Consider the following 26,235-nt stretch of genomic DNA (forward strand, 5'->3'; position numbering starts at 1 on the left):
ATGAAACGAAAAGAGGTGAAATGTTCATCATTTTTATAACTGTAACACTTGCTTATATATCACTTTATTTTATATAGTTTTGTTTCAAACATTTTAACGTCGTTTTTTTCTTTGTATTACTACTATTTTGAAAATTTCACACCCATGGACCAAATATAGAATAATAGACATCACCTTGAAAAAAAATTGAGGTTAGTGATTAATTGCTCCACTAATTTGGATATGGGGAGCCATTTAAAATATTACCATTTTGACACATTATAAATTCACATTCTAAGGGGTGATAAAAAAACAAACTTGAACTAGTCTCACCGTAAATGGCAAGGTCAGGATTATAGTGCCAAAGTTTAGTGAAAATCCCCCTACGTGTGTATATATACATACACATACACACACAGATGCACGCGCGCGCACACGCACACACATGCGCGCGCACACACACACACACACGTGTTATAAGGACTGCATGATTGTGTCCGTGCCAGAAAGAAGAATATTTATTTCTGATACATCACTTTTTAGAGTGGTTACAAAAGGATTCCATTTTAGTATGGTTCACGTTTTTTAAAAGATGGGTTCTCGTCTAAGAGTCAAATATGTTCATACTGTACAGCAAAGGTGGTGTTCCTATGTAAAATAAAAAAGGAAGTTGAATTCAAGGAAAGAAATATTTGTTTCATGTTCAAAATTTTATTTCATTCTTATAACTGTTACAGTTGCTTATATATCACTTAATTTTATATAGTTTTGTTTCATACATATTACTTTTATTTGATGTTTAGTTTCACTAAAACTTTATTTTGCATAAATGTATAGGATATTAAAGGACGTGTCGTATCATGTTTATGTTCCGAGTGAAATAATTGTCAGTTGTTTCAAGTTTTAGTGAGTAACAATAAAAATTATTTCAAGAGGGACATAAACATGATATGAAATGGTTGCGAATTTAATATCCTATTTATTACCCATAATAGATTTTAATTGATGTTGGTGAACTCATTTGATTTACGTCCTGGTACGGTCATAGTCCATCAATCGTCCCCTCACAGCGTTTCTGCCATGCATGGAATGCCTCCTGGAAGTCAAGTTCTTTAAGCGAGTTAAGAACCATCTGCGATTTGCGCTGGATTGCCTCCAGGTGTCAAAACGGCGACCCTTCAGATTGAACTTCATCTTGGGGAAGAGATAGAAGTTGCAGGGAGCCAAATCCAGTAAGTGTGGGTGTGTGTGTGTGTGTGAGAAGCGACGATCATGTTTGTCCGGGCAAAAAACTCACGTGTTTTTAACACTTTGTGAGGGGGCACGTTGTCATGATGGAGCACCCAATTGCCATTGCGCCACAGTTGAGGTCATTTGCGTCGAATGTCCTCCCTCAGACGCCTCAGAACGTTACAGTAGAACTCAGCGTTGGATAGTATGACCCTTGGGGATGAATTCACGGTGCACAATCCCGCAAATGTCGAAGAAAACGACGAGCATGCTCTTGGTCGCGCTCTGACCTACCTTGCCTTCTTCGATATTGGAGAATGCGGTCTCTTCCACTGCGAGGAGTGCTGTTTGGTCTCTGGGTCGTAGCCGTAGACCCAACTCTCATCACCGGTGATGATCCTCGAAAAGAAGGTTGGGTCATCCTGGGCCTGTTGACGGAGTACCTCGCAGACTTCGACACGGTGCTGCTTATGCGCGGGGTTCAGGAACCTGGGCACAAACTTTGCAGCAATGCAGTGCATGTTCAAATCAGATGTGAGGTTTGCGTGAACTGTTCCAAATGACGCGTTGACAATGTCAGCAATTTCCTTGATGGTGATCCGACGATCCTGATGCACAATTTGTTGAACTTCAACATTTTTGGGGGTTGTGCTTGTGGGGGGTAAGCTTGACCTCTCATCATCCTCCAGTGATTTTCTGCCCCTCTTAAAGCGAGAATGCTACTCAAAACACCTCGCCCAGCTCATTGCTTCGTTGCTGTAGGCTTGCTTAAGCATTTCAAGAGTCTCCGTTGCTGATTTCCCAAGTTTGACACAGAATTTGATGTTTGCTCTCTGCTCAAGTTTCAGGTCCATAGTAAAATCGCAAATAAACAAGTACACATAGTCACAAAAATGCATGTAACACAGATCCCGGTGTTGAATGTGCGATGTCACATAGCATACTGAATAACGAAAGTCACTGCTCACTTCTGCTGCACGTGCATGGCCATGCGCGCTCCGCTCGTTGGCAACAGGAACAGTCTCTGAACTTTTTGATCGCACCTCGTACGACATCACGCCCCACTGTCTAGTGGGACATAACACTTTGATACGTACCAAAATATTTTTAAACATATGGGTAATAGTATTGTTAATTTTGTGTTACAGTTGACAGAACACTTGATGTCATGCACTAGAAAACCACTGGATTGTAAATTCAAGACTCTTGGTTGTACCTTCACTGTGAGTAATTTATCTATCTAGACATAGCATAGAAATAACCACATGTTAGACCCCAAATAGCTTAAATAGTTTAAAATGTGCTGTGGTGGTGTTAAAGAAATGTTCGTTTCCTTTCTCTGTAAATAATCAAGTTTCCATTGGGTACCAATCTGATTAAAATTAGCTCTACTGGGTTTACCCTGGTAGATCTAACAGCATTGCGTGGACTCCAATGTCCAGCGTTATTCGGGAGCATACAAATTCAAAACATATCGGGCGAGACTATTTATGCAATAGGCGAACTTGTTGGTCTATTTCAACATTAAAAAAACAGGGAGAAAAGTGCAGTAATAAACTCTGGATTGTATACTAGTATAAACAAATTTTATGGCTATACCTTCACGTTTTTTTTGTCTTGAAACAAATTTTATATAAAATTTTATATTGAAATTAGTTTGCGGCATACTTCGTAATTCACCCGAATCATTTCGTATACCCTCGGCATAATCCCGAATGTTTTTAAATTCTTTTCAAATCACTGGCATGATTTTGCAAGTAAGGTTTTGATTGGTCGAATGAAAGGTCAACTGGACATGAGCTCCAACAGGCTGCTGTTAGATCCACATGTAATAGTGGAGCTAATTTTAATTAGATTGCATTGGGGACAAGCCTTTGATGTAGAGAACAGGTTAACTTACTTGTTAATAATAAAATTGCTGTTATAATCAATACAGTTTAAAATAATCCCTTTGCTCCAGCTGTAGCAATGCAGATTTGTTCATTTCTCAATGAACTGTAATACAGTGATGTGAAAGTCACATCTGATGATGTCACTTTTATATTGATACTTTGTATTATTATGATTCATTGCTCAAGAATAAAAAAAAATAAAAAAATAAAAAATGCTTTTTGTGTTTTTGTTAATAAGTATGTTTCAATTATAATTATAGGACTGTGCATATAAAAGATCCTTTGCTGCTAATGGAAAAATGTAGCAGGTTTTATTCTAAAGACTGTTTAACAATTGTCATATATTTTACATCCAGTAGACGATGATTCATCAATGTGTTCTAGTGGTGTAATAAAACAAAACAAACATTCACGTTAACTTGTAAAAGAGCATATAAATGACCTTTTTGCTGCATATTAGTAGTTGCAGTCCAATTAGTAGTTGCAGTCCACATAACAACAGCAGGTGCTCTGTCCGAGTTTTCCTTTCCTTAATAAGATGTCTAGTAGAGATCACATGGTGTAGCCCCTGTGATTGGTAAAAGAAATCAGATAAATCATAATAGCATAATTCAGAGGCGGATCTAGGGGGGCCCAAGCCCCCACTAAATTTTACGATACCCCTCCAAACCTTCCCCAAAGTTCCCTTGGCATTCCAATTTGCCACTCTCTCCTGTGGAGGGAGTGGGAGAGATCACTCACCTTTCCTAACGATGACTGTTTGTGAAAATATCAGTCAAAATTAATAATAGTGCGGTCAGTCTCTAGTGAAAGTTGCACCCAAAAGGTCTTATTTTGATTTCAAAACATATATGATATTGAACTTGAATAATTACCTTTTATTAAAGTTGGTTATACACATGTATACAGTTTGTCAGCATTTTAAACATCATTTCAGCATTTATTATTAATTCAGGGCCTATCTAGACTTAATATATACTAGGTGGCAATAAAAACGCAATCTCGGAAATGATCATGGTTTATTTTATTATGCGAGATCCCATAAAAATGAAACTGATACCACCAGTGAGACCAACCACTGGCCCATCTGACTGGCACTGTCAGCCGCCAACAGTGAATCGCACATAACGTCTCTGGCAATGTCAATGTCATGGGGGTCAGTATTTCGTGTGACCTCCATGTGCTGCGATGCACGCCTGCAGCCTCCTAGACATGGACATGCACAGGCGCCTCACCACACGTCGTGGGATAGCTGCCCAGTGATGCTGCAATGCCTGCTGCAGCTCAGCGAAGTTCTGTGGTGGATTCGGTTGGTTTTGAACACGACGTCCCAGCTCGTACCACATGTGCTCTATTGGGTTCATGTCCGGGGAAACTGCTGGCATGGTGGGCACGAAGAAACGCCTGTGTACGCCTGGCAGTGTGCGGCCGAGCGTTGTCTTGCTGGAAGATGAGCCTGTTTCCGCCATGCCGTCTCATCAATGGGAGGAGGACCGGCCGCAGGATGTTGTCGACGTAGTGTTGCGCATTAAGGTTTCCCTGTACCACCACGAGTTTGGACCGGAAGTCAGCATTGATGGCGCCCCAAACCATGACTCTGCCGCCCCCGTAGCGGTCCCTCTCCAGAACACAGGCCTGCGCGACACGTTCTCCACGACGGCGGTAAATGCAACGACATCTGTCCGTGACACTCACGTTAAATCTTGATTCATCCGAGAAGATGACATCTCGCCATCTCCTGGGTCGCAAATGCCCACCATTCCTGGCCCATAAGAGTCTTGCTTGACGATGTCTGTGCAGGAGGATAAGGCCACGGTAGGGTCGGTGGCAATGCAGTCGTGCTGTGGCAAGATGTCTCCGGACAGTTCGGGCGCTGATGAGTCGTCCCCTGGTTCCCACTTCAGTCCTGGCAGTGCTTGCGGCTGTCAAAAACCGATTGCGCAGGTGCCGCAACCGTATGTTCTGGTCCTGTCTATTGGTCGTTACGCGTGGTGTGCCCGAACGACGGCGGTCATTGACGGTCCCTGTCGTCTGATATCGGTTGAGGAGCCGATTAATGGTTGACGGGTGCACGTGGAACCGTTGTGCTACCCGCAATTGCGAGTTTCCGGCATTCAACAAGCCAATGGCTTGATTCCGATCGGCGTTGTTCAACCGAGGCATCGTGTAGGAGTGAGATACTCATTGCCACCCGCGTGTTCTGAGTGTGCCCGGGTATCAGGAAATGCACGTGCAAAGTGTTATTTCGCCAAGTGGTTGCGTGTGCGCGATTTACCGGATAATGCGTTTTTAGCATTGTTCCCCTTATGTTGGGAACAGGCCGGAAGTCGACCTTTACATGCTGCTGAAATAATGTGTACCACTGTACCATGTACATTGACGAATAGCGTCAACGAAGTCCAACCGGAACGTATATTATTTTGACAAAAGGAAATTGCGTTATTAATGCCGGCTAGTATATTAGGTAGTAAGAAAGGAATCACGGCACAGTAATATGTCTTCTCTAGCTACACTTTTTAATCTGAAACACTTATTCTTATTTTTATGCACTCGTCTTTGATGGGTCATGTTATTGTATGGCCGTCCATAAACTTATTATTTTAGGATCATATCTTTCTTATTAATTCATATAGGATCATCAAACCTTGCATGCAAGTACAACTTGGGATAACAGTGTGTTGCATGCCATTACTAGTATTGTTGCACATTAAAAAGAAGTCCTTGTCCACGCCATATCTTTCTTATCACTTCATATAGTACAATTTGGGATGGTGATGTGTCACAACCTACTTTTAACGGGTATATCATATTACGTCACTGGTACTCGAGTTAGGGGATTGCGCTGCTCTCATACCCCCCCAAATTTTTTATGATCTTGAAAATGGGTACCACATTCCAGTATATCATCATTGTCATAATCATTATTATTCAACCAATCCCAATGTTCATCAAAATCACAGAGAGCTAAAGATCACTGCTACAGAAATGGTGCTAGGTAAGCAATCACTGTTAATTAAATATATTGTACTATTTACTAAATAAAGGTAAAACAATAAAGGATTTATCCTGTATTATTTTGGAAGAAATACAACTTAAATTTAAAATAAAAAAATATTAAAGTTAGTGTCTGGTTACCATATAATATTATCATGCACAAATATGAAATACAAGTTCAACTGCACTTTTAAAAAAATTGTGTGTGTTTGCGATAAACGGAGAACGTCAAAAGTATACGCTCGATTCGTCGCCTTAGCAGCCATTGCTCAGCAAACCACAAATGACAGCCTGTTGTCAATTTCAGTTAACATGTGCGTTTGTGGATTTGAAATTGTAGGGTTCGTCTAAAAAAATTATATGTAAAATCTTGCGCTGTACAAAGAACGTTCGGTTGAGGATACGTACTATTCTTTCGTTAAAACCGGTTTTGATCTTGACAACGTATTATCGACAATCGTACCTTCCTATTTAAGAATTAACATTTTATAAAGTGTTAGTAGAACTTTCAAAGTTTAGTTTGTATAACACATTGATCATGTATATATTTTTACTAAAATATACTAAAGTAGAAAATGACCGTTTACACTTTAATTTTACGTGTGGTAAAATCGACAAATTCAAATAAATATTATTTTGTTTGGAAAGGGTAAAATTAGTTTGTTTTGTTTAATGACATCAGTGTTAGAGCATATTGATTTAATAATCATCTGGTTTTGCATGTCAAACGTTTGGTAATTTTGACATAATCTAAGAGAGGAAACGGGCGCATGTGCAAGGTGGAGGGTATTGGGGGTCGAAACCCTTACCTGACCAAGATAAAAAAAAAATTATATATATTTTCTGGGGGAACATGGCCCATTATAAACTTTGCTCAATGCAGTCTATAACCCCTAACCCTGCTGAAATCCCTGCACACGGGTCTTGGAAACCCGCTACATTTTAAAAATATATATATTTTTTTTTCCAGCAAGATATCATTTATATGTACCATCCCACACACAGGATATCACATACCATGGCCTTTTATATACCAGTCATGGCGCACTGGCTGGAACAATCCCGCAAATGGGGATCGATCCTAAACCGACCGTGCATTAAAAAAAACACCCACATTTTTAGGTCTAAGTAATGAATAGAAATAACATATAGTCTTCATAAATGTTACGTATATCGAACATACCGCCCTCTTCCTCTACCACTAGAGCTTTGCGTAATTATTAACACCCCCTTACATGTAACGCTGGTCACTGTCAAAATTTCAAGGCAAATCCCCCATCGACCCCTGGAAAGGTATTGTACCATACCTCTATGGATATAAATATATTTTGGAGGTATGAGACGACCCCTCAATCAAGACAGTTAAATTTGTTCAAAATCATGTGAGAAGCTCAGTGCCTGCGCAAATCGTGTAAATTCCCAGTTCTTTTGGCGTCCTGCTAATTGAAGAAAAACAAGCTGGCCATTGGGTTTACAGTTGACCTAGATAATGTAGATAAGCGAACATTGCGAAACTATAGTGATGTGGTGGACCTTTTATGTACCAAACAGAACTGGATCATCTATTCTAAATGCTTAAATAATAAAAATATTCCAGACACTGCAGCTTTAACATATCAGGACTGAGAATTGAACATAAGTGTAATCCATTTATGTGTTACGCAAAAAACAAATTCATAACTCATTTAATTTTTACGTAACCCGTCATGACCATGTAAATGATGTCATAAATTCAATGCGTGAATGACAAATGGGTTACGAAAACTATACGCAAACGAAACTATCAGTCTCACAATTTTCAGAAGCCTGCATTTTTATTGCAATGTGGTCAACTGATCACTCCCCTTTTCTGGCAAAGACAGTCCCACATTAATTGTCTAAAAGTCATCATCAAGTATTACTGTCCCTTCCTGTAAAATAGACTGTAAAGATATAAGGTACAGATTTATAGGATATTAAACAAGCTTCCATTTCATATCACGTTTATGTCCCACGTGAAATAATTTTCAATTATTGCGACAAGCTTTAACTTGATTACTCAAAATTGATCTTAATTTATATATCTCAACTTGTTTGGTTGACATTCCTGTAAGGTTGTAGTGCACCAATTGATTACGTCATCATGTGATGTTGAAGTGTTAGATCCCACTTAGCGATCTAGTGGGACGTATCACTTTGATATGTACCAAGATATTTCTATCCATATGAGTAATAAAATATTCTAGAATTTGATTTTGTTTGTTACAGGGTAGTGCTGATGAACTAGCCCAACATGAACGAGAGCGTGTTTCTGATCACCTAGAGTTGATAACCGTGTATGCAGGAAGTATGGATTTACAGAGCATGAACATAAGAGAAAGACTTCAGGTATTACATCCTGAATACAAAATTAGGTTTATTATAGGGCGACAACTTGATCGGGAAATCTAGATTTACAGAGCATGAACATAGAGAAAGACTTAAGGTATTACATCCTGAACACAGTTAGGTTTGATCAGGAAGTATGGATTTACAGAGCATGAACATAAGAGAAAGACTTCAGGTATTACATCCTGAATACAAAAGTAGGTTTATTATAGGGCGACAACTTGATCGGGAAATCTAGATTTACAGTGGATGAACATAGAGAAAGACTTAAGGTATTACATCCTGAACACAGTTAGGTTTGATCAGGAAGTATGGATTTACAGAGCATGAACATAGAGAAAGACTTATGGTTTTACAGCCTGAATGCAGTTAGTTTATATCAGGAAGTATGGATTTACATACATATAAGAGAAAGAATTATGTGCTGTACACTGAATTCCCATATAATAGTATTCTTGATGGGTGAAAATCAAGGAGTGGGTGTTTGCAGACCCGGGCTGGCTATATCGTAAAATTATTAATTGCCCGCCGGGCAAGTAACAATCAAATTTCACTTGCCCACAAAAAAATTAACCCATCCCAAAATGTAAGCAGTTTAAATCAAAATTTAAACTGTATTTGTGAAACAATTTCACATCATACAAAACATTTGTAAGCCCTGTATTACTAAATATGTTTATTTACCTTATTTTAGAATCATCATCGAAAATATGCAACTTTTTTTTTTTTTTTTTTTTTTTTTTTCGTGCATAATGGACGAGTGTCCCTGATCTTTTGTTTTTAAATATTTAAAAAAAATTCCTGATGAATTTTACTTGTAGAATACTGAATACAGGACATTGCATTTCAGGTTTTCATTACAAACTCCGGCGTTTGTAGTGAAGGGCACACATTAGAAAATGTTTAATGTTGTTGTTGTTGGAAGATTATTCTGTTAAAGGGACATTCCTGAGTTTACTGCATTGTAAGATGTTTCCGACTAATAAAATATTTCTAAGATTAAACTTACATATTAAATATATTTTCTTGTTTAGAATTTCAGTGTCTGTATATTCAATGTGTTTCTGGTCGTCTTAATATTTGTTGGGGGTCCGACACACAGACTCAGTTGGAGACTGCTTAGATCCCGTTACAAATTTTCCTGCATGCGCCTACTCACTGTTCTTTAACATTTAGTCAATCAAATGTTAATTACAAGTACATTTATACATCAATTTAATTGGGAAACAAATGCAAAAATCTGCAGATGGACTACCTAATTTCGTAATAAGAAACACTGCTATGTTAGTGAAAAAACCCAGACCATGTTGTGGGAATTCCCTGACCTATTTTTATGTCACACGTGCAATTTACTTCACCGACACTGACATTAAATACCATGATTTACGATTAAAAACCTAACTTCTTAAATGCTCTCAAAAAGCAGGGGCGCTTATCAAAGACGTGTGCTTACTTCCGGTAAAATACGGTACTCGATATAAGAATTATGAGAAACGAAAGTTCGGTTTCATGATTTTACCGACATGCTATCGACACGATACCAAAAACCGAGTGAGATATATATATTTTTTACTTGCACTACCAATCAAAGTCTGTGAACGGCCTCGCAGTTTTTGCCAAGCTTTGAAATGGTGGACGATGCTTGCTGCAGACTACAGAATGACAAAAATGGCAAATGCAGACCTTGCCTTTTAAGGTGCACGGATACGATTGCGCTCGTACAGTGCACATAATTTCAATCTGGCGAGTGTGAAAAATAACATGTTACACTTAAATACACTAAAATAATGTTGTACCGTATACGCAAATATTTTCGCGGCTAAAATAATTCGCGATCAGGCTTTCATTTTACATTTTCGCGAGGAATTATTTTCGCGACTGTGTCCCCCTATAATAAAAGAAAAATTACCCATATTTCATTTGCCAAACTGTTTTCAATGACGATTTCACGCACATACTTGGACATGTTCACTATGCAGTCAGCGATACCATTACTATTACCAATATTTATTTACATGCTCATATACCACTAGAGTTTCGAGCATGTCTGTCCCGGGCCCGATCTATGGATAGCCAGTGAGACGTCAATGTTGTATGTATGTCTGATAAGACTATTGTCATGTTATCGATGGAACACGCACATGCTAAACAGAACATTGAAAAAAGCAAATATCATAAGTAATAACTTTTCATTATTGGTAATACTCACAAAATTCCATTTAAGGTTACGAAGAAAACAAACAAAACTGAGATTACGTAACAACAGACTTTCACCCAAATGTGTGTCATTTGGATCAAATCCATGTGACCAGGCAGGTTTACAGAATCACGTGACCTTGCGGACCACTGACTGCTTGATTCTGATATGGGTTGGGCGTGTAGAGATAAGACTATATATTATACGGTAAATAATAATATACCAAATTGGAAATAAGTTCGCGCGTAATTAAATTCGCGGTGCTCACAACGTGTTCGCGATTTTCGCGGTATATTTTATTCGCGAACATATTTGCGTATACGGTATATTGATTGCCACTATTTACCTTATGTAGCTGATAGAAATACCCGTTTTATAATATCCTAAAAACAAAAAATGTGACGAGAACGGTAGCGTCCATGCAGGCTTTTAATATATGACTGGTACTTATCTTTGCTATACATATCGGAAAACACAGGTTTAATAGACATCTTCGAAGACGTACCAATCCGATCAAAACTTCTTTGCTTATTTAATTTATAATTAATTAGAAACAGTCCACTTTTGTAAGGTAATAGATCACTCATTTATACTGTTCATATGGTTATGACAAAAAGAGTAAAGGGACTGAATTAAATAGTAGCTTCTGTAGCCTACACAAATGAACTCGTTACGGAAATCAGCGTAGTCAGTAAAATTGTCTCGATTAGTTCATAACTGACGTGAGGTCCCGAAAATGGCAATCGTGTAATTTTATACTTTCTTTTAAAAAAAAAAAAAAATGAAATTTAGATGGAATAATAAAAAGAAGGAAAAGAAATGATGATAGGTATGTAGGAATAAGCCTAGATATTTTTTTTACGTCTATTATTTTTTTTTTTTTATCTTTTAAAAAATCAAATAAAACTTATTTAAATATTTGTATTTCAGCCAGAGGTTAATGAATGTGCATATGTTATAAATATGTATATATGTACATACTATAGTAACAGTAATCAGTGATCATTGCCAACTATTTAATTTTTGTTTCATTTGTTAGAAAGTCACAGACCATGTGGCTGGAACATGATTTGATGCGCAGTACTCTGTGGCATATTGACCAGTCAGAGCTATCATGGCATCTCACGTTTGTAATAAAATCCTTTGTAATGACAGATTTTGTCAGTTTCTATATATTTTTATCAATAACATTGGGGCCGTTCTAGATCAATGACATAACGCTGTCAGAGACATTTGTAACTTGTAGCGGTAGGTCAAATGACGTGTTACAAAATGTTGCGTAATTGTTGAATTAAAAATGCCACGTGAATGTCAATGTCCCAACCAACACTATCAATTGAAGTAATTGTAGGCCTACATTTCATAAGTTATTCAAAAAAATGTTTTAATAATTTGAGTCAGTAGTGCACACCTGAGATGCTTGGGTCGTAGTTCATGAACCACCTCTTCTGAACCAGTGGGTCTTTCCCATCCCAACTATCCTAATCATATTCGTTGTACATAATAATGAAATTCAAGGCAAGTTTCCAATATATATTTAGCTGCACGTTCATCAAACCATTTAACACTGAAAAGGTATATATATATATATATATATATATATATATATAATTGTGTGCATCAGATTATCTGAATAGTACATATTGTAATTAAAAAATCAAATTGTCTGCAACAGTGTATACATGCCATAATTATATTTCTATAGTACTACTGAAACTTTTTAATAAATTATAACTCCATTCCTGAAAGGGAAAAGAAGTCAGACTACAATAATGAACCAAACAACATAAAATTAGAAGAAAACATTATTGGTTTATTGGTTAATTTTTGCAACATATGTCTCTGTATTTACATGTACCAATTACTTCATAAATTAATAATGCTTGGTTTTCACTCGCCTTAGCATTTTGATGAGTGTGATTTTTCACTCGCCTAAGCATTTTGAGGCGTCCAGTTTTTCACTCGCCTTTGTTTTTCAAAAGCCAAAGACTGCAAGTGTAGACTACAAAAGGGATGAAGAAGCAGTTTGTGTTCAGAAATTTTGGTTGCCTGGCGGACGACTGAATTGTAATATTTACTTGTCTGGGGCAAACGGACGAGTACTTTTGGCCAGCCCTGCAGACTGAGACTGTACAGATTAAGCTCTTCATAGTGTAAAAGGAAAATAGTGTGCTTTTCAAAATAGCAGGGTGCAGAAACACAAAGAGGAGCATAGAAATATAAAGTGAGGTGGCAAAATGTGAAAGGTTAATTCCTCGACAAAATGTGTTTTTGATAAATCATTTTCAAAGACTAATGAATGATAATAATAAAACACAGGTAAGCTGTTGGTTAAATAAATGTTCTCAAAAGTACATGATTGTCTTCAGTGTGCAATTTTTGTTTTAAAAATTTAAATGTCATAAGGTCTCCCTGTTTGCAAATCTTTAGAGCCCACCACCAACCCAGTGAGCCCTTCCGTGCGTCTCCAGTAGAACAGAAGATACAATAAATGTTTTGCATGAAATCATGGAAAAGATCGCTTTCAAGACTCTGGTTTCCCAGGATTTTGAGACATATGTTGACACTCATTTTGAAGAATCAATGTAATTTGTACAAATAAGTTTTACGAGCCATGCAGGCTCATATGGTAGCCAAGCTAGAGAGTCCTATATGATTTTTGCCAGCCTCAGACTGCCGAACTCTCCTCAAAATCGCACACTGGTTTTTTATGTTTTTTGTTTTGATCTAAAATGTTAAATTATGAATATCCAGGGTAGTTAGGCTATTTTGAATTGTACTTCATATTTTTCATTCTTCATTAACTATTTTTATTAATATTATCACAAGTTAGCATTGATGTCATTTATTAAATATGTTAAGATCATATAAAATTAATATCAACTTCTTAAAATACAGATTGAAAGAAACACGGATTCATAGCAACTTTTATAAGCCAATTGTCTTTCACATACATGTAGCTGAATTGTGTAATACTTGTTAAGGAACTGACCTCAGAGAGGGAAGACTTGATAAAACAACTCTCTGAATGTCGTCAAGAAAATGAGAGCTTAAAGAATTCCATAAAGAATTTGGAGAAGATTGTCAAGGATGTCCGGGTAATATTTTAACACCAATTTTTATCACACTGTTTTACAATCCAGACAATGTTTTTTATCACACTTTTGTTGTATTTTTATTCTACTGTTTCACAACCAAAAAAAAAAGTCACTTATTCACGAATTGTATTTTTATCATTGCTTCACACACTATCTTTTTAAAAACTTTCACATTCAAGCCAATATGTTTTTTTTATCAAAGTTTTAGATTTACAATAGTTTTATGTCATTTGCAGAATAAAGAAGGTATTTTTTATCACTGTTTTAGATTAACGATAGTTTTCTGTCATTTGCAGAATAAAGAAGGTGTTTTTTATCACAGTTTTAGATTTACGATAGTTTTATGTCATTTGCACAATAAAGAAGGTATTTTTTATCACAGTTTCACTGCACACATTCACGATTCAATAGTTGGACATGTTTATGTTTATGTATTTGTATTTTTCTTTTCAACTTATCCTGACCTCCAATTAATGGCATTTTGCTCTGGAACAATAGAAGGAAGCTTCTATCAATTGAACGGAACAGGAATCTGAAGATTTTAAGCCATCCCATTGGTTGTTGAGATATTCAGATCAGTCCATTGTTCGAGTGGAAAATGTCATTAGTTTGAGGCCAAGTTAAGTAGTCATGGAAAGAGAAAACTATCCAAGTTTTTTCAAATCTCTGTTTTCTTTTAGCTGAAAATGGTGGGCCACACTGAGCGACTGATCACAATAGAGCGGAGAATGGAGGAGCTGCCACGCAAAGAAAAGTTTGAGGAGCACTCGCGTGACTTGGCAACCATTAAAGAGAAAACGGACAGATTACAACAACAAATCTTGTCAATGGACGGGGGTGCAACTGTTTCCAGATACGGAACCCTTAATGCGATGGCAGGTTAGTTTGAAGCAGGCATGTATGGCATTTATTGCCACAGGGTTAATAAAAATCATGGAAATTCATGGTGTTTGCAGTGATCGTTTTCTGCCCTGAAAAGTCATGGAATTGTGGTTTGAGTCATGAAAAATCCTAGAAAATTAAATCTGATTGTAGGTTATTCAGAGTACCGTATATCTTCGCCTGTAAGTCGATCTCGGCTATAAGTCGAGTCCCTAATTTCAAGCCCTGAAAACGTATTTTTTTATTGACCCGTTTATAAGTCGACCCATGAAAAACTACTTATAAATATTGAAATATTTCTTATTTTCAGTACATGAGAACAATAATATTTGAACAAAAGAAAATTATTTTACAAACTTCGGTTTTCACGTTTTGTACATCGCAATATGATCAGACTATTCCAATCAAACTATCATTATTACATAGCATCAAAACGAAATATTCCCTTAGTAGAGAGTGAAAGCTGTTTGACTGTTACTGTATAGTACTGTACAGATGGTTTTTTGCACAGACAACAACTTTATTTATAAACACTGACAACAGATCACTACGATAAAACTGAAAGTATCACGTTTTGCCGCCATATTAATACATGTAAGGAGGATAACTCTGGAAAGTACACTGGTTTTTGTACCAAATGATGTGTGTCCCTATTGCTCTAGATAAGTGAACTGCAGAGATCAGTCTATTTTAAGGGAAAGCTTAGTAATATTCATGAAGTTAATCACCGCCAAAACATTGTTTGAACAACCATTAATGCCAGTGACCAGATTTCAAAATAAACTCAGGCAACAGGTAGTTAGTATTGTTTACATTTTTACTATTAGTTATGACTGTTAATTTAACTAAGTGGACTGTTGTCTTGGCATGTGAGTGAGATCGTACGCCTTTTCGCATAACCAAAACCGTTCTAATGCCAAAAAAAATAGGTTATAAAAAATAAATGTGTCAAATTAACATATTTGAGTATAAATACATGGCATACTTCAACAATAAAACTTGTAAAATAATCCCCAAAACAGTAATATTTTTTGGTGAAATTTTTTTACCCTCTTATAAGTCGACCCCCCAAGTTATAAAATAATTTTTGGGTGAAAAAAATTCGACTTATAGGCGAAGATATACGGTATGACAAATATTTTGAAAAGTCACTAGCCACAGGGCTAGTGGGTTTGTGAAAACCACTAGCCCACCAAGATAAAGCACTAGCCCAAATTCCTGATCAATTATAACTGGATTTTTATATAATTTTTGTAACATTACACATTTACGAGTATAACAGTAAAATAAAACAAACACTTAAATCATGTTGTAACTTTCAGTTTTTTGTCGTGTCGTACGTTTTGTCTTTTGTCAAGTGTGATCCATCGTCATTGTCCCGTTTTTGTTTTTGCCCTCCCCCCGGGGAAAAATAATTGAGCAAACTCTTGGTTGGTATTTAAAAACACTATCAAAATATTTAAATTTAAATGAGGGTACGATAGTGTGACACATGGTAATAGATGGTTCAGTGTATTTGGTAGTTGGTTATATATTTAGGGTCTACTATTTATGTCGCCAGGAACGGTGATGCCAAATACAGGGCATTATTCCGTGTCAGACCGATATCAAAAGAATATAACGGCGACATCTAATCCGTTGTTAATTGATGAACAAAAAAGGTATTATCTTGTATCGGCAGCTGTGACGTATTATCCAAACCGATACACATAATAGGCCAAGCCGAGTCATTGCATATGAGGTTACCATTAAAGTAAATTGTTTTCCTGATTGCCGATAACCACATGTTAGTGAAGTGTTAAATTAGAAAACAATAGGTAAATAAAACAAACACTGAAATTCAAAGCATGGCTGGGGTTTACTTGATTGAGATTAACCTGTCGTCGCGATTGGTGATTTCCAAGTTCTTAGCCTAAAACATGTGCGAGATTAACGACCACGTGACGTATCTAACCAATCAAAACACGCATGTCATTAGACTTTATTTCCTGTGCCAGAAACTTGAAAGGGAAAGGTAAACAATGCATGCTGTAACTGTGACGATGTAGAGATAGCATGTTACTGCAGTTTGCAGACCTAGCTCAAGTGGATTTTTATTATTATATACTCATTGCGTTGTTGATATTATTCGATGACAAATGTCACAATCAAATTTATTAAACGAAATTTCAGCCTAGAGAAAAAGAAAGAAAGAAAGAAAAAACCACGATCGAGCGATGACGAGAGGAGGGGGGAAACCACTAGCCCGCAGGGGCTAGTGGTTTTGCGTTTCTCACTAGCCCGAACTTAAAAACCACTAGCCACGGGCGTCGGGCTAGCGGCTTTGTCGAACTCTGGGTTATTATTTTTTTTACATTCAAAATCACACAAGAAGAGAATCAGTTTGTTTTAAAATATTCCTGTTATTAGATTATGTTGCATGTTGGTTTTTTTAAAGATGGAAGATGTCTTTAAAAGTCAGGTAGTGTGGTTGATGATAAAGTGTATGAACAATGTAGTAGAAGAAACTAATTTTAGTCATAGTGTTGAATATATGTAGTAGTTGTAAAATATTTAGACACTTAAAGGAGGGGACAATTAATGCATTTGGCCTGGTATGCATATTCAACGATATATAATGCACATTAGTGCTTAATAACAACAAGTTTTATCATATAGTTAATGAATAAAACGGTTAAATGTGATGGCTGTTATATATAACGGGCACAGTCATTTTGTACCATCTTAGTGAGTATGCCCTCTGGCGAGCTGGTGGTAACGTATAACTTAACGCGTAACGTCAGGAATGAGCCTTAGAACTAGAGAAACCCAATCTGCCTGGTTTTTGCGGGATGATAAATAGTCATACATTGCAATGTTCTGTAATAATACACATCCCAGTAAGCCAGCAATAAGTATATCCAGCACTATATATATTATTTTTCAATACAAAATAAAATACCATTGTCAAAGTGGCTACACAACAAGTTGAAATGATTAACAATGTTTTGTCCATGCATTAACCTACGCACTGAAATGCTACACGGAGTGTTTTCTTAGTTAATTGATCTATGCTGTTAGTTGCTTCTACCTGTGATTACTGATTGGCAGGTGTGTATTTGATTGGTAACCAGACGAGCCAATTAATTGATGCTGTCTAGACACAAAAATACATACCGGTATTGTGGAATATTACCTGTCTCCCCTAAAATGGTAATGGAAATGGTTTATTACTGTAAATAGTTCTGTAAAACTATTGATTAAGTAGACTTTTCCATCTAAAACCACAGAACTGACCAATTACATAGTCCCAAAGAAAAGAAAATTATCACTTGGGTATATCGTGGGTTGTGGTTTTTGCTCCAACATAGTATATCAGTAGGCCTAATAGTGTACATTTTTCCTTTGGATTATTTCACAGAGAAAAATACTATAACCCCATTTTGTTCCGTTAATACAACTTGAAATATATTTAGTTAAATAGTTTATTATATTATTACATAATTTATTCTGTTTTACAAGTCCGGTTGATCAAAGAGAAGCGCCTTGTCGAAAATTACTGCTTTTGTTTACACTGTAAATACAGGAGATGGTCAGGAGCTGACGTCACTTTGCCACAAGCTATCCCACCGGACGTCACAAAAACGAAACAAAATGGCTGCCCCCAGTTAGCAGGAATAATCATGGTTTTTTATTAACTCTAAAATTACACGTTTTTCATTTGCTAAAGTGTCAGTATGTGTTGGTGGTCCGGGTATGCATCTTTCCAACACATATGGCTTTTGTTTGAGTTGACCCTACCTTTAATAACTAAAACAGTGTCTGATGTATTTTTATTATAATTAAAAATACCTAAATATGCCCTTCTTGCAAAACAGTGTAGCTTTTATAAATGATGCTAGGGATTTAAGCACCATCCCTTTAAACATTAGGTATGTTTTTTCTCCCTGAAATACATATTAAAAATATTACTCTTTTTCTTTCATACACTGATTTCATATTGTTAGAAGTTGACTGGGAACATAGGCAGCTCATTCAAGACTACTGTCATTCAATCCCACATTACAACTTGGTATGAAATACAGACATTACTACATTAGTAGTAAATTAAATTTGGTCTACAATTTGATGTGTTCCCTTATTTCTTTCCGTCAGTATATTTAATTTAAAGTTTTCAATTTGAGTCACTTAAATTATAGAAGACAACAAGGATTTAATTTTTTCAACACGTGTGCTGTTTCCAATTTTATTTTATTACAATCGATTCTTATCGGCATAAAATAAAATTTGCTTGATGCAACCATCTCTAATTGTCTTGATTAATCAAATTGATCATGACTGCTACCAAACTTGCTTGTTTAGCTTGATATCAAGCTAAGGTACTAATTAACAGCCGAGATTATTTGCTTTGTCTTTACAGTTAAATATTTTGTCACTGTGAATGAAATTTGTGTGTATTTGAAAATGTTTGTTGCAAAATGTCCTCACTACTAACTTTTCATGTTATTAATTTTTTCAGGTACAAAATGTCTATCGACTCATTGAGTTGAAGAGTTCATATTCGAAGAATATGTAACTGGTATTTCACATAGAATATATTTAACTACAGCCAGCCTTCATATCCTCTTATATGAACTTGGAACATAATTCTGAAGGATTTTGACAAAACTTTGTATACACATGACATTGTTTGATTAACATGAATAAACGTGTTCCATCACTGTACTGGACGAAGAGGAAGAATTTATTGCACATTTTGTCTTCTAGAGGCCAGTTGCAGATAAACGTATTTGAAGTTATTATTTAAAAAAAACCCCAAACCCTCCAACAAACTGAAAGGTTATCAATGGCATTAACATACTGTTACAACTACAATACTGATAGTACAACAGTGGCTTTAACATACTACTACAACTACAATACTGGAAGTATAACAGAGGCATTAACATACTACTACAACTACAATACTGGAAGTATAACAGGCATTAACATACTACTACAACTACAAAACTAGAAGTATAACAGAGGCATTAACATACTACTACAACTACAATACTGGAAGTATAACTGAGGCATTAACATACTACAACTACAATACTGATAGTATAACAGAGGCATTAACATACTACTACAACTACAATACGGAAGTATAACAGAGGCATTAACATACTACTACAACTACAATACTGGAAGTATAACAGAGGCATTAACATACTACCACAACTACAATACTGATAGTATAACAGAGGCATTAACATACTACCACTACTACAATACTGATAGTATAACAGAGGCATTAACATACTACTACAACTACAATACTGGAAGTATAACGGAGGCATTAACATACTACTACAACTACAATACTGGAAGTATAACAGGCATTAACATACTACTACAACTACAATACTGGAAGTATAACGGAGGCATTAACATACTACTACAACTACAATACTGATTGTGTAACAGAGGCATTAACATACTACTACAACTACAATACTGATTGTGTAACACAGGCATTAACATACTACTACAACTACAATACTGATAGTATAACAGAGGCATTAACATACTACTACAACTACAAAACTAGAAGTATAACAGAGGCATTAACATACTACTACAACTATAATACTGGAAGTATAACGGAGGCATTAACATACTACAACTACAATACTGATAGTATAACAGAGGCATTAACATACTACTACAACTACAATACTGGAAGTATAACAGAGGCATTAACATACTACTACAACTACAATACTGGAAGTATAACAGAGGCATTAACATACTACCACAACTACAATACTGATAGTATAACAGAGGCATTAACATACTACCACAACTACAATACTGATAGTATAACAGAGGCATTAACATACTACTACAACTACAATACTGGAAGTATAACGGAGGCATTAACATACTACTACAACTACAATACTGGAAGTATAACAGGCATTAACATACTACTACAACTACAATACTGGAAGTATAACGGAGGCATTAACATACTACTACAACTACAATACTGATTGTGTAACAGAGGCATTAACATACTACTACAACTACAATACTGATTGTGTAACAGAGGCATTAACATACTACTACAACTACAATACTGATAGTATAACAGAGGCATTAACATACTACTACAACTACAATACTGAAGTATAACAGAGGCATTAACATACTACTACAACTATAATACTGGAAGTATAACGGAGGCATTAACATACTACTACAACTACAATACTGAAGTATAACAGAGGCATTAACATACTACTACAACTATAATACTGGAAGTATAACGGAGGCATTAACATACTACTACAACTACAATACTGGAAGTATAACGTAGGCATTAACATACTACTACAACTATAATACTGGAAGTATAACAGGCATTAACATACTACTACAACTACAATACTGATTGTGTAACAGAGGCATTAACATACTACTACAACTACAATACTGATAGTATAACAGAGGCATTAACATACTACTACAACTACAATACTGGAAGTATAACAGAGGCAACTACTATGACTAAAATACTGAAAATGTAACAATGATATTAATATACTACTACTACTACAACTACAGTTATGATGGCTACCACAACTACTAGTATAGCAATCACAAAACCCCCCATTAACTATGACTACCACGACCACCACCACTGTCTATTTAAGCAGCTAACTTTAATTCAACACCAGGTCCTGTAACCATTCAAAAAACTATTTTTCCTTCTGAGCTTTCAAATGCTTTATAATAATAATAATACATTTTATTTTATTATAGAGCATACATAATTATACAGTGCTCTACAAAGTGAGTAAAATACTCGCCATGGCGACTAAAAACATTCCCATGTGTCTAAAAAATAAAATCACATTCGCCAGTTGGCGACTGTCCAATAATTTTACTTTAATCTGTAAACAAAATTGGATATCGGAAAACACTGGACCAGTAGCAATTTATTTTCCATAAAACGTGTTTTCTATCGGTAGTTTGTTTGAAAAATAAAAGTGTGAGACTAGTTAATCGGACTATGAATAACGATTTTTCAGTATTCAAGAGTAAACACGTGACGTTAGGAATGTAATACTTCCTTACGATGTTATCTCCCTTAACTTGAATTTCAAGCGTTTGGAAATAATTCGGCCCCCGTTCAGTTTTGGACCAAGTCGGTCCTGTCCCATTTAGAGCCAGGTTTTATTTATGTATTAAAATGAGATTGTTGAGTCACTATGTGTCTTTACTTGTCTGTTTGAAACTCAGACGTTAATTATTTTAAATATTCGATTTATATATGTGTTATGTTGCGCTCCAGTCGTCTCGTGCTTATCGTGATAACGGGTCCTTCCACGATAACGACTTTTCCAGTCGTCTCGTGCTTATCGTGATAACGGGTCCTTCCACGATAACGACTTTTCTAGTCGTCTCGTGCTTATCATGATAACGGGTCCTTCCACGATAACGATTTCTCCAGTCGTGAATGTTATTTTACTCACATCAGAACTCATGGTCACCAGTGGAGGATGAAAACATGTTTCTATTTTCATAACTAGACTTTAGATGGCTTTAAAGACAACTATTTACAAAGCAGTATGTGACGAAAATAAATATTATTTAAACCAAAAGTACGGTAGCTGATTGATAACTACTAGTAACATGTTGAAGCCTGGTAGGTAATATCACAATTCTTTTATTTAACTTTTAATGATTACTGCAATTTAAATGCATATCTTAGCAGTGCCGTTAAAGTAGTAATTCGCTTAATTTCATTTAATACAATTATTGGGTACAGAATTTGATAACGATAGTTAATAGTCATTTTAGTGGAACCGGACACAAACAGTAACTTGTAATTACTATTTAACAACTAGGAATTACTGCTTCACGAGTTCATTCGAATGCAGTCCTAATAACAATTACAGCATTAGTAATGTGCCGTAAAATGGCAGATTAATCGATTTAATTACAAGTATATATTAGCTGGCTACTAAGTGTAAGTGGCTGGCAACTAAAATATTATACTTTACTGGCCAGGGAAAAGTAAATTTTAACTTGCTTTGTAGAGTACTGTTATACATCACTTCCAAAACTGATTACATATATGGTAGCTTGTGCCAGCAATTTACACATATAAGCATTTACTGACAAATAACCCTGCTGATAGTAAATACATAGAGGATAATAAACAAGTTACCAGTTATTATCAGATTTATCTCTCAAGTGAAGTAATTATCAATTGTCACGACCAAATGACAAATAGAAATTATTTCACAAGGGACATACATTTGAAAGTAACTTGTACAGTGCTTGTTTTTTTCTCTAAAAGCCTTTCATATATATATTTATTTATTGAGAGGATTTGTCACGAGTATTTTTTAATATGCAAAATATCAACCGAGTCTATGTTAATCGGTATTTGTCGAGGCTCTGCCGAGACAAATACCGATTAACTAGACGAGGTTGATATTTTACATATTAAAAAACACGAGTAGCAAATTCTATTTATCCTATAAAACTTCTAAAATAACATTCTAATTACTTTTTTAGTAAATCACAATACTAAATTTTCGCCATCGATAATATGACGTCGTCACGATTAGCACAGATTAGTTTGACGTCACGCATTTTAAACAAATCTTTGAAAACTTTACGCTCAGGTACACAGGTCTTGTTGGCTTGTAAACAAATGACCCATCCACAGCAACAAATTACCTAGAGACCTTGCATATTTGCATACCATTATTAACCAGGTTAATAAAGTAAATTATCACATGGGTTTATGACATGGATATCATGGGTAAGTTATAGGATATATATATACATACATATATACATACATATATATATATATATATATACACACACACACACACACATGTATATAAAAACAATGTAAACCATTTTACACACCTGAGTATTACTATACTTTGTATTTTAATCATGTTCACAGATAATGTTCAAAAAAAAATATTCGGTTAAACATCTAAAATGAATTGCATTAAAATAATATTTTAATACAAATTAAACAATGAAAACAAAAAGACGTAAACGCAAACTCTTTGAACCACGTGACTTCTTTTTTTCTTCATTTTTTGCCAAATGTGATGACATCATATTTAGTACAGACAATGTGATTGGTTTGTAAGCATCAAATAGACCAATAGTATTGTACATTACACCAATGCAGAATATTTCTTACTGAAATAATATGATAAATATTTCCCACATTATGAGTGACCCCTGGGGTAATAACTAAAGTTATTTTAGATGTCCAAATCTAAAACTGGACACAAAGATATTATATCATACACGTCTTTAGAACAGAATCTTGATTATAATGAAAATTGTTCAAAAGAAGTGTATGATGGATAACCAAATCTTAATCTAGTTATATACATGTACTAAATATATACAGTGGCCTGTTACATATTTGCCATTACATTAATAAACTGGGGGGGGGGGGGGGGGGGTCTTTTTTTTGGGTCCATCTACATGTACATCAACAGAAATGTAACATTTTGTAACTACTGTGTCTGGTATAAATATATCCCCAAGAAAATGTTTTCCGATTTAAACACTGTTTAGATATGTAGTGGCATATATTTTGGTAACCATTATTCTTTAAATGTTGCACTAATACCTCATCATGAAGGAAACATCTGAGGTTTTGGACATCACAAAATTGTTTTATTTTTATTTAACATCTTACTTTTTCCACACGAAACATATGGTAATGAGCATGCTCATTATCTGAGGGTATCATGAATTCTAAAACCAGGGGTTGAAATAATATGTAGAGATTTAAGGGCCAATTGGCCACCAGCTTGAGTCAAATTAGAGGCCAGTTAGGACACACTGATGATTAACACTATTTTTTCTAGTCCCCTACTCAGAAATGTGGTTGCCATTGGCTACCAGACAGCTGATTTTTTCAACCTCTGGAAAGCCACTGACACCCATGAACTCAAATCAATCCATATTTTTTTATCATGATAAACCAATGCAAATGTTCAGATTTTTTTTAAAGTTCCAGTTTCGATTTCTGTATTCTCAGTCATATGTTTTTACTTGTAGATGCATTAACAACTCAGCTTGCTGCTCATGACAGGCAGATTGGCATTCACGATGTGAGAATTGCCGAGATGGATCTGAGATTTCAGATCTTGGAAACGGCCAACTATGAGGGCGTGCTGGTGTGGAAGATAAAAGATTACATGAGGCGAAAACAGGAAGCGATAACCGGCAGAACCCTGTCGCTGTACAGCCAGCCGTTCTACACGTCGCGGTACGGCTACAAGCTGTGTGCCCGAGTCTATTTGAACGGAGATGGGATGGGTAAAACCACACACATCTCGTTGTTTTTTGTATTAATGCGAGGTGAGTATGACGCGTTAATGCCCTGGCCGTTCCAGCAAAAGGTAACACTCTACCTGCTGGATCAGGGACCAGTGGGTCCTCAGAAGAACGATCTGTCGGACCACTTCCACCCGGATCCGAACAGCAGCAGCTTCAAACGGCCCACTACGGAGATGAATATTGCCTCGGGCTGCCCACTGTTTGCATCACATTCGGTAGTGGAAAACCCACGCAATAATTACCTGAAGGATGACACCATCTACATCAAAGTGGTGGTAGAAAATGTCACTCCTGGTGTGCAGTAACCATATTGGTTATGAGATGCATACTGTTCTGAATTTTCAATAGAAAATATACTGATGTCCAAAAGAAACTTTACATTCATAAAATTTTAATAATTTGATAAATAGTTTAGAAATTACCTTCCAAATACTTTGTATGTATCACAAAATCATTGTGATGTTTAAGATCTTGAACTTTATGATATTTTCATATCCCACTGTACGGTTTGTTGGTGGTCTATATTAAATTTCCAAGCCTTGTAAAGTTTATTTTGGACATTGGTATAGACGTATTGGCATCCTGGCAACATGTGATAGTCTGTACTTGTTGACAAGCTATATCCTGGTATGACCAGTGACTCTTTCTCTTTCTCAAAAACCTTGTTTGAGGGAGGAGGGTATTTACTGTATATCAGGATGCAGTCTGATCGAATACACATGTCAGGGCACCATGTACTCCTATTTTCTGATGAAAATTTAGACAGTTCTAGACCTATTGCACTAAAGGGCCTCAATCAAGACAAACATACTTGGCACATGTATTACTTTTATAGAGTATATGAAGTTATCATGATATTTGACATCACGGTGATGTAGAGAAATGGCCATTCACTTTCATTTTTGAAAAAATATAGAAGTATGAAAAAATTAGGAAGTGAAAATCATACTACTATAGATAAGCGGTGTAAGAAGACGATTGCAGTTTATTCAAACGAGTTGAAATATTTCACTCACAGGCAAGAATTTAAGATTTCAGCATATCCAAGCATTCCACCCTCCAACCTACATCAATTTTGCAATGGGATGTACCTCAATAACAGAGTACCGTCCTGAAGTGTGATGGGTCATAGGTTCAGTTGCTCTTCATAGCTCCACAACTGGTATATCAAAAGCCATGGTATGTGCAGCAGGGGTGGGGAAAAATTAAATTGTCAATCGGTCCCGCTTGATGT

At 35.9% G+C, this 26,235-nt stretch overlaps 1 protein-coding gene across 1 annotated transcript; it reads left to right on the forward strand.

Annotated features, from left to right (window-relative positions):
• Positions 1-26,235, forward strand: LOC121389102 (TNF receptor-associated factor 3-like). The gene is made up of 6 exons (XM_041520717.1): positions 1-15; positions 2,358-2,432; positions 8,343-8,462; positions 13,644-13,757; positions 14,438-14,636; positions 24,720-26,235. Exons 1-6 carry the CDS (start codon positions 1-3, stop codon positions 25,304-25,306), a joined length of 1,110 nt encoding a protein of 369 aa, XP_041376651.1. The 3' UTR covers positions 25,307-26,235.

This window comes from Gigantopelta aegis, chromosome 14 (assembly GCF_016097555.1).
Source record: "Gigantopelta aegis isolate Gae_Host chromosome 14, Gae_host_genome, whole genome shotgun sequence".
Classification (NCBI taxonomy): Eukaryota; Metazoa; Mollusca; class Gastropoda; order Neomphalida; family Peltospiridae; genus Gigantopelta; species Gigantopelta aegis.

Coding starts and splice junctions, on each gene's coding strand:
- LOC121389102 (XM_041520717.1), top strand. Junction 2,433..8,342: donor CTCTTGGTTGTACCTTCACT/GTGAGTAATTTA, acceptor TGTTTGTTACAG/GGTAGTGCTGATGAACTAGC. Junction 14,637..24,719: donor AACCCTTAATGCGATGGCAG/GTTAGTTTGAAG, acceptor TTTTACTTGTAG/ATGCATTAACAACTCAGCTT.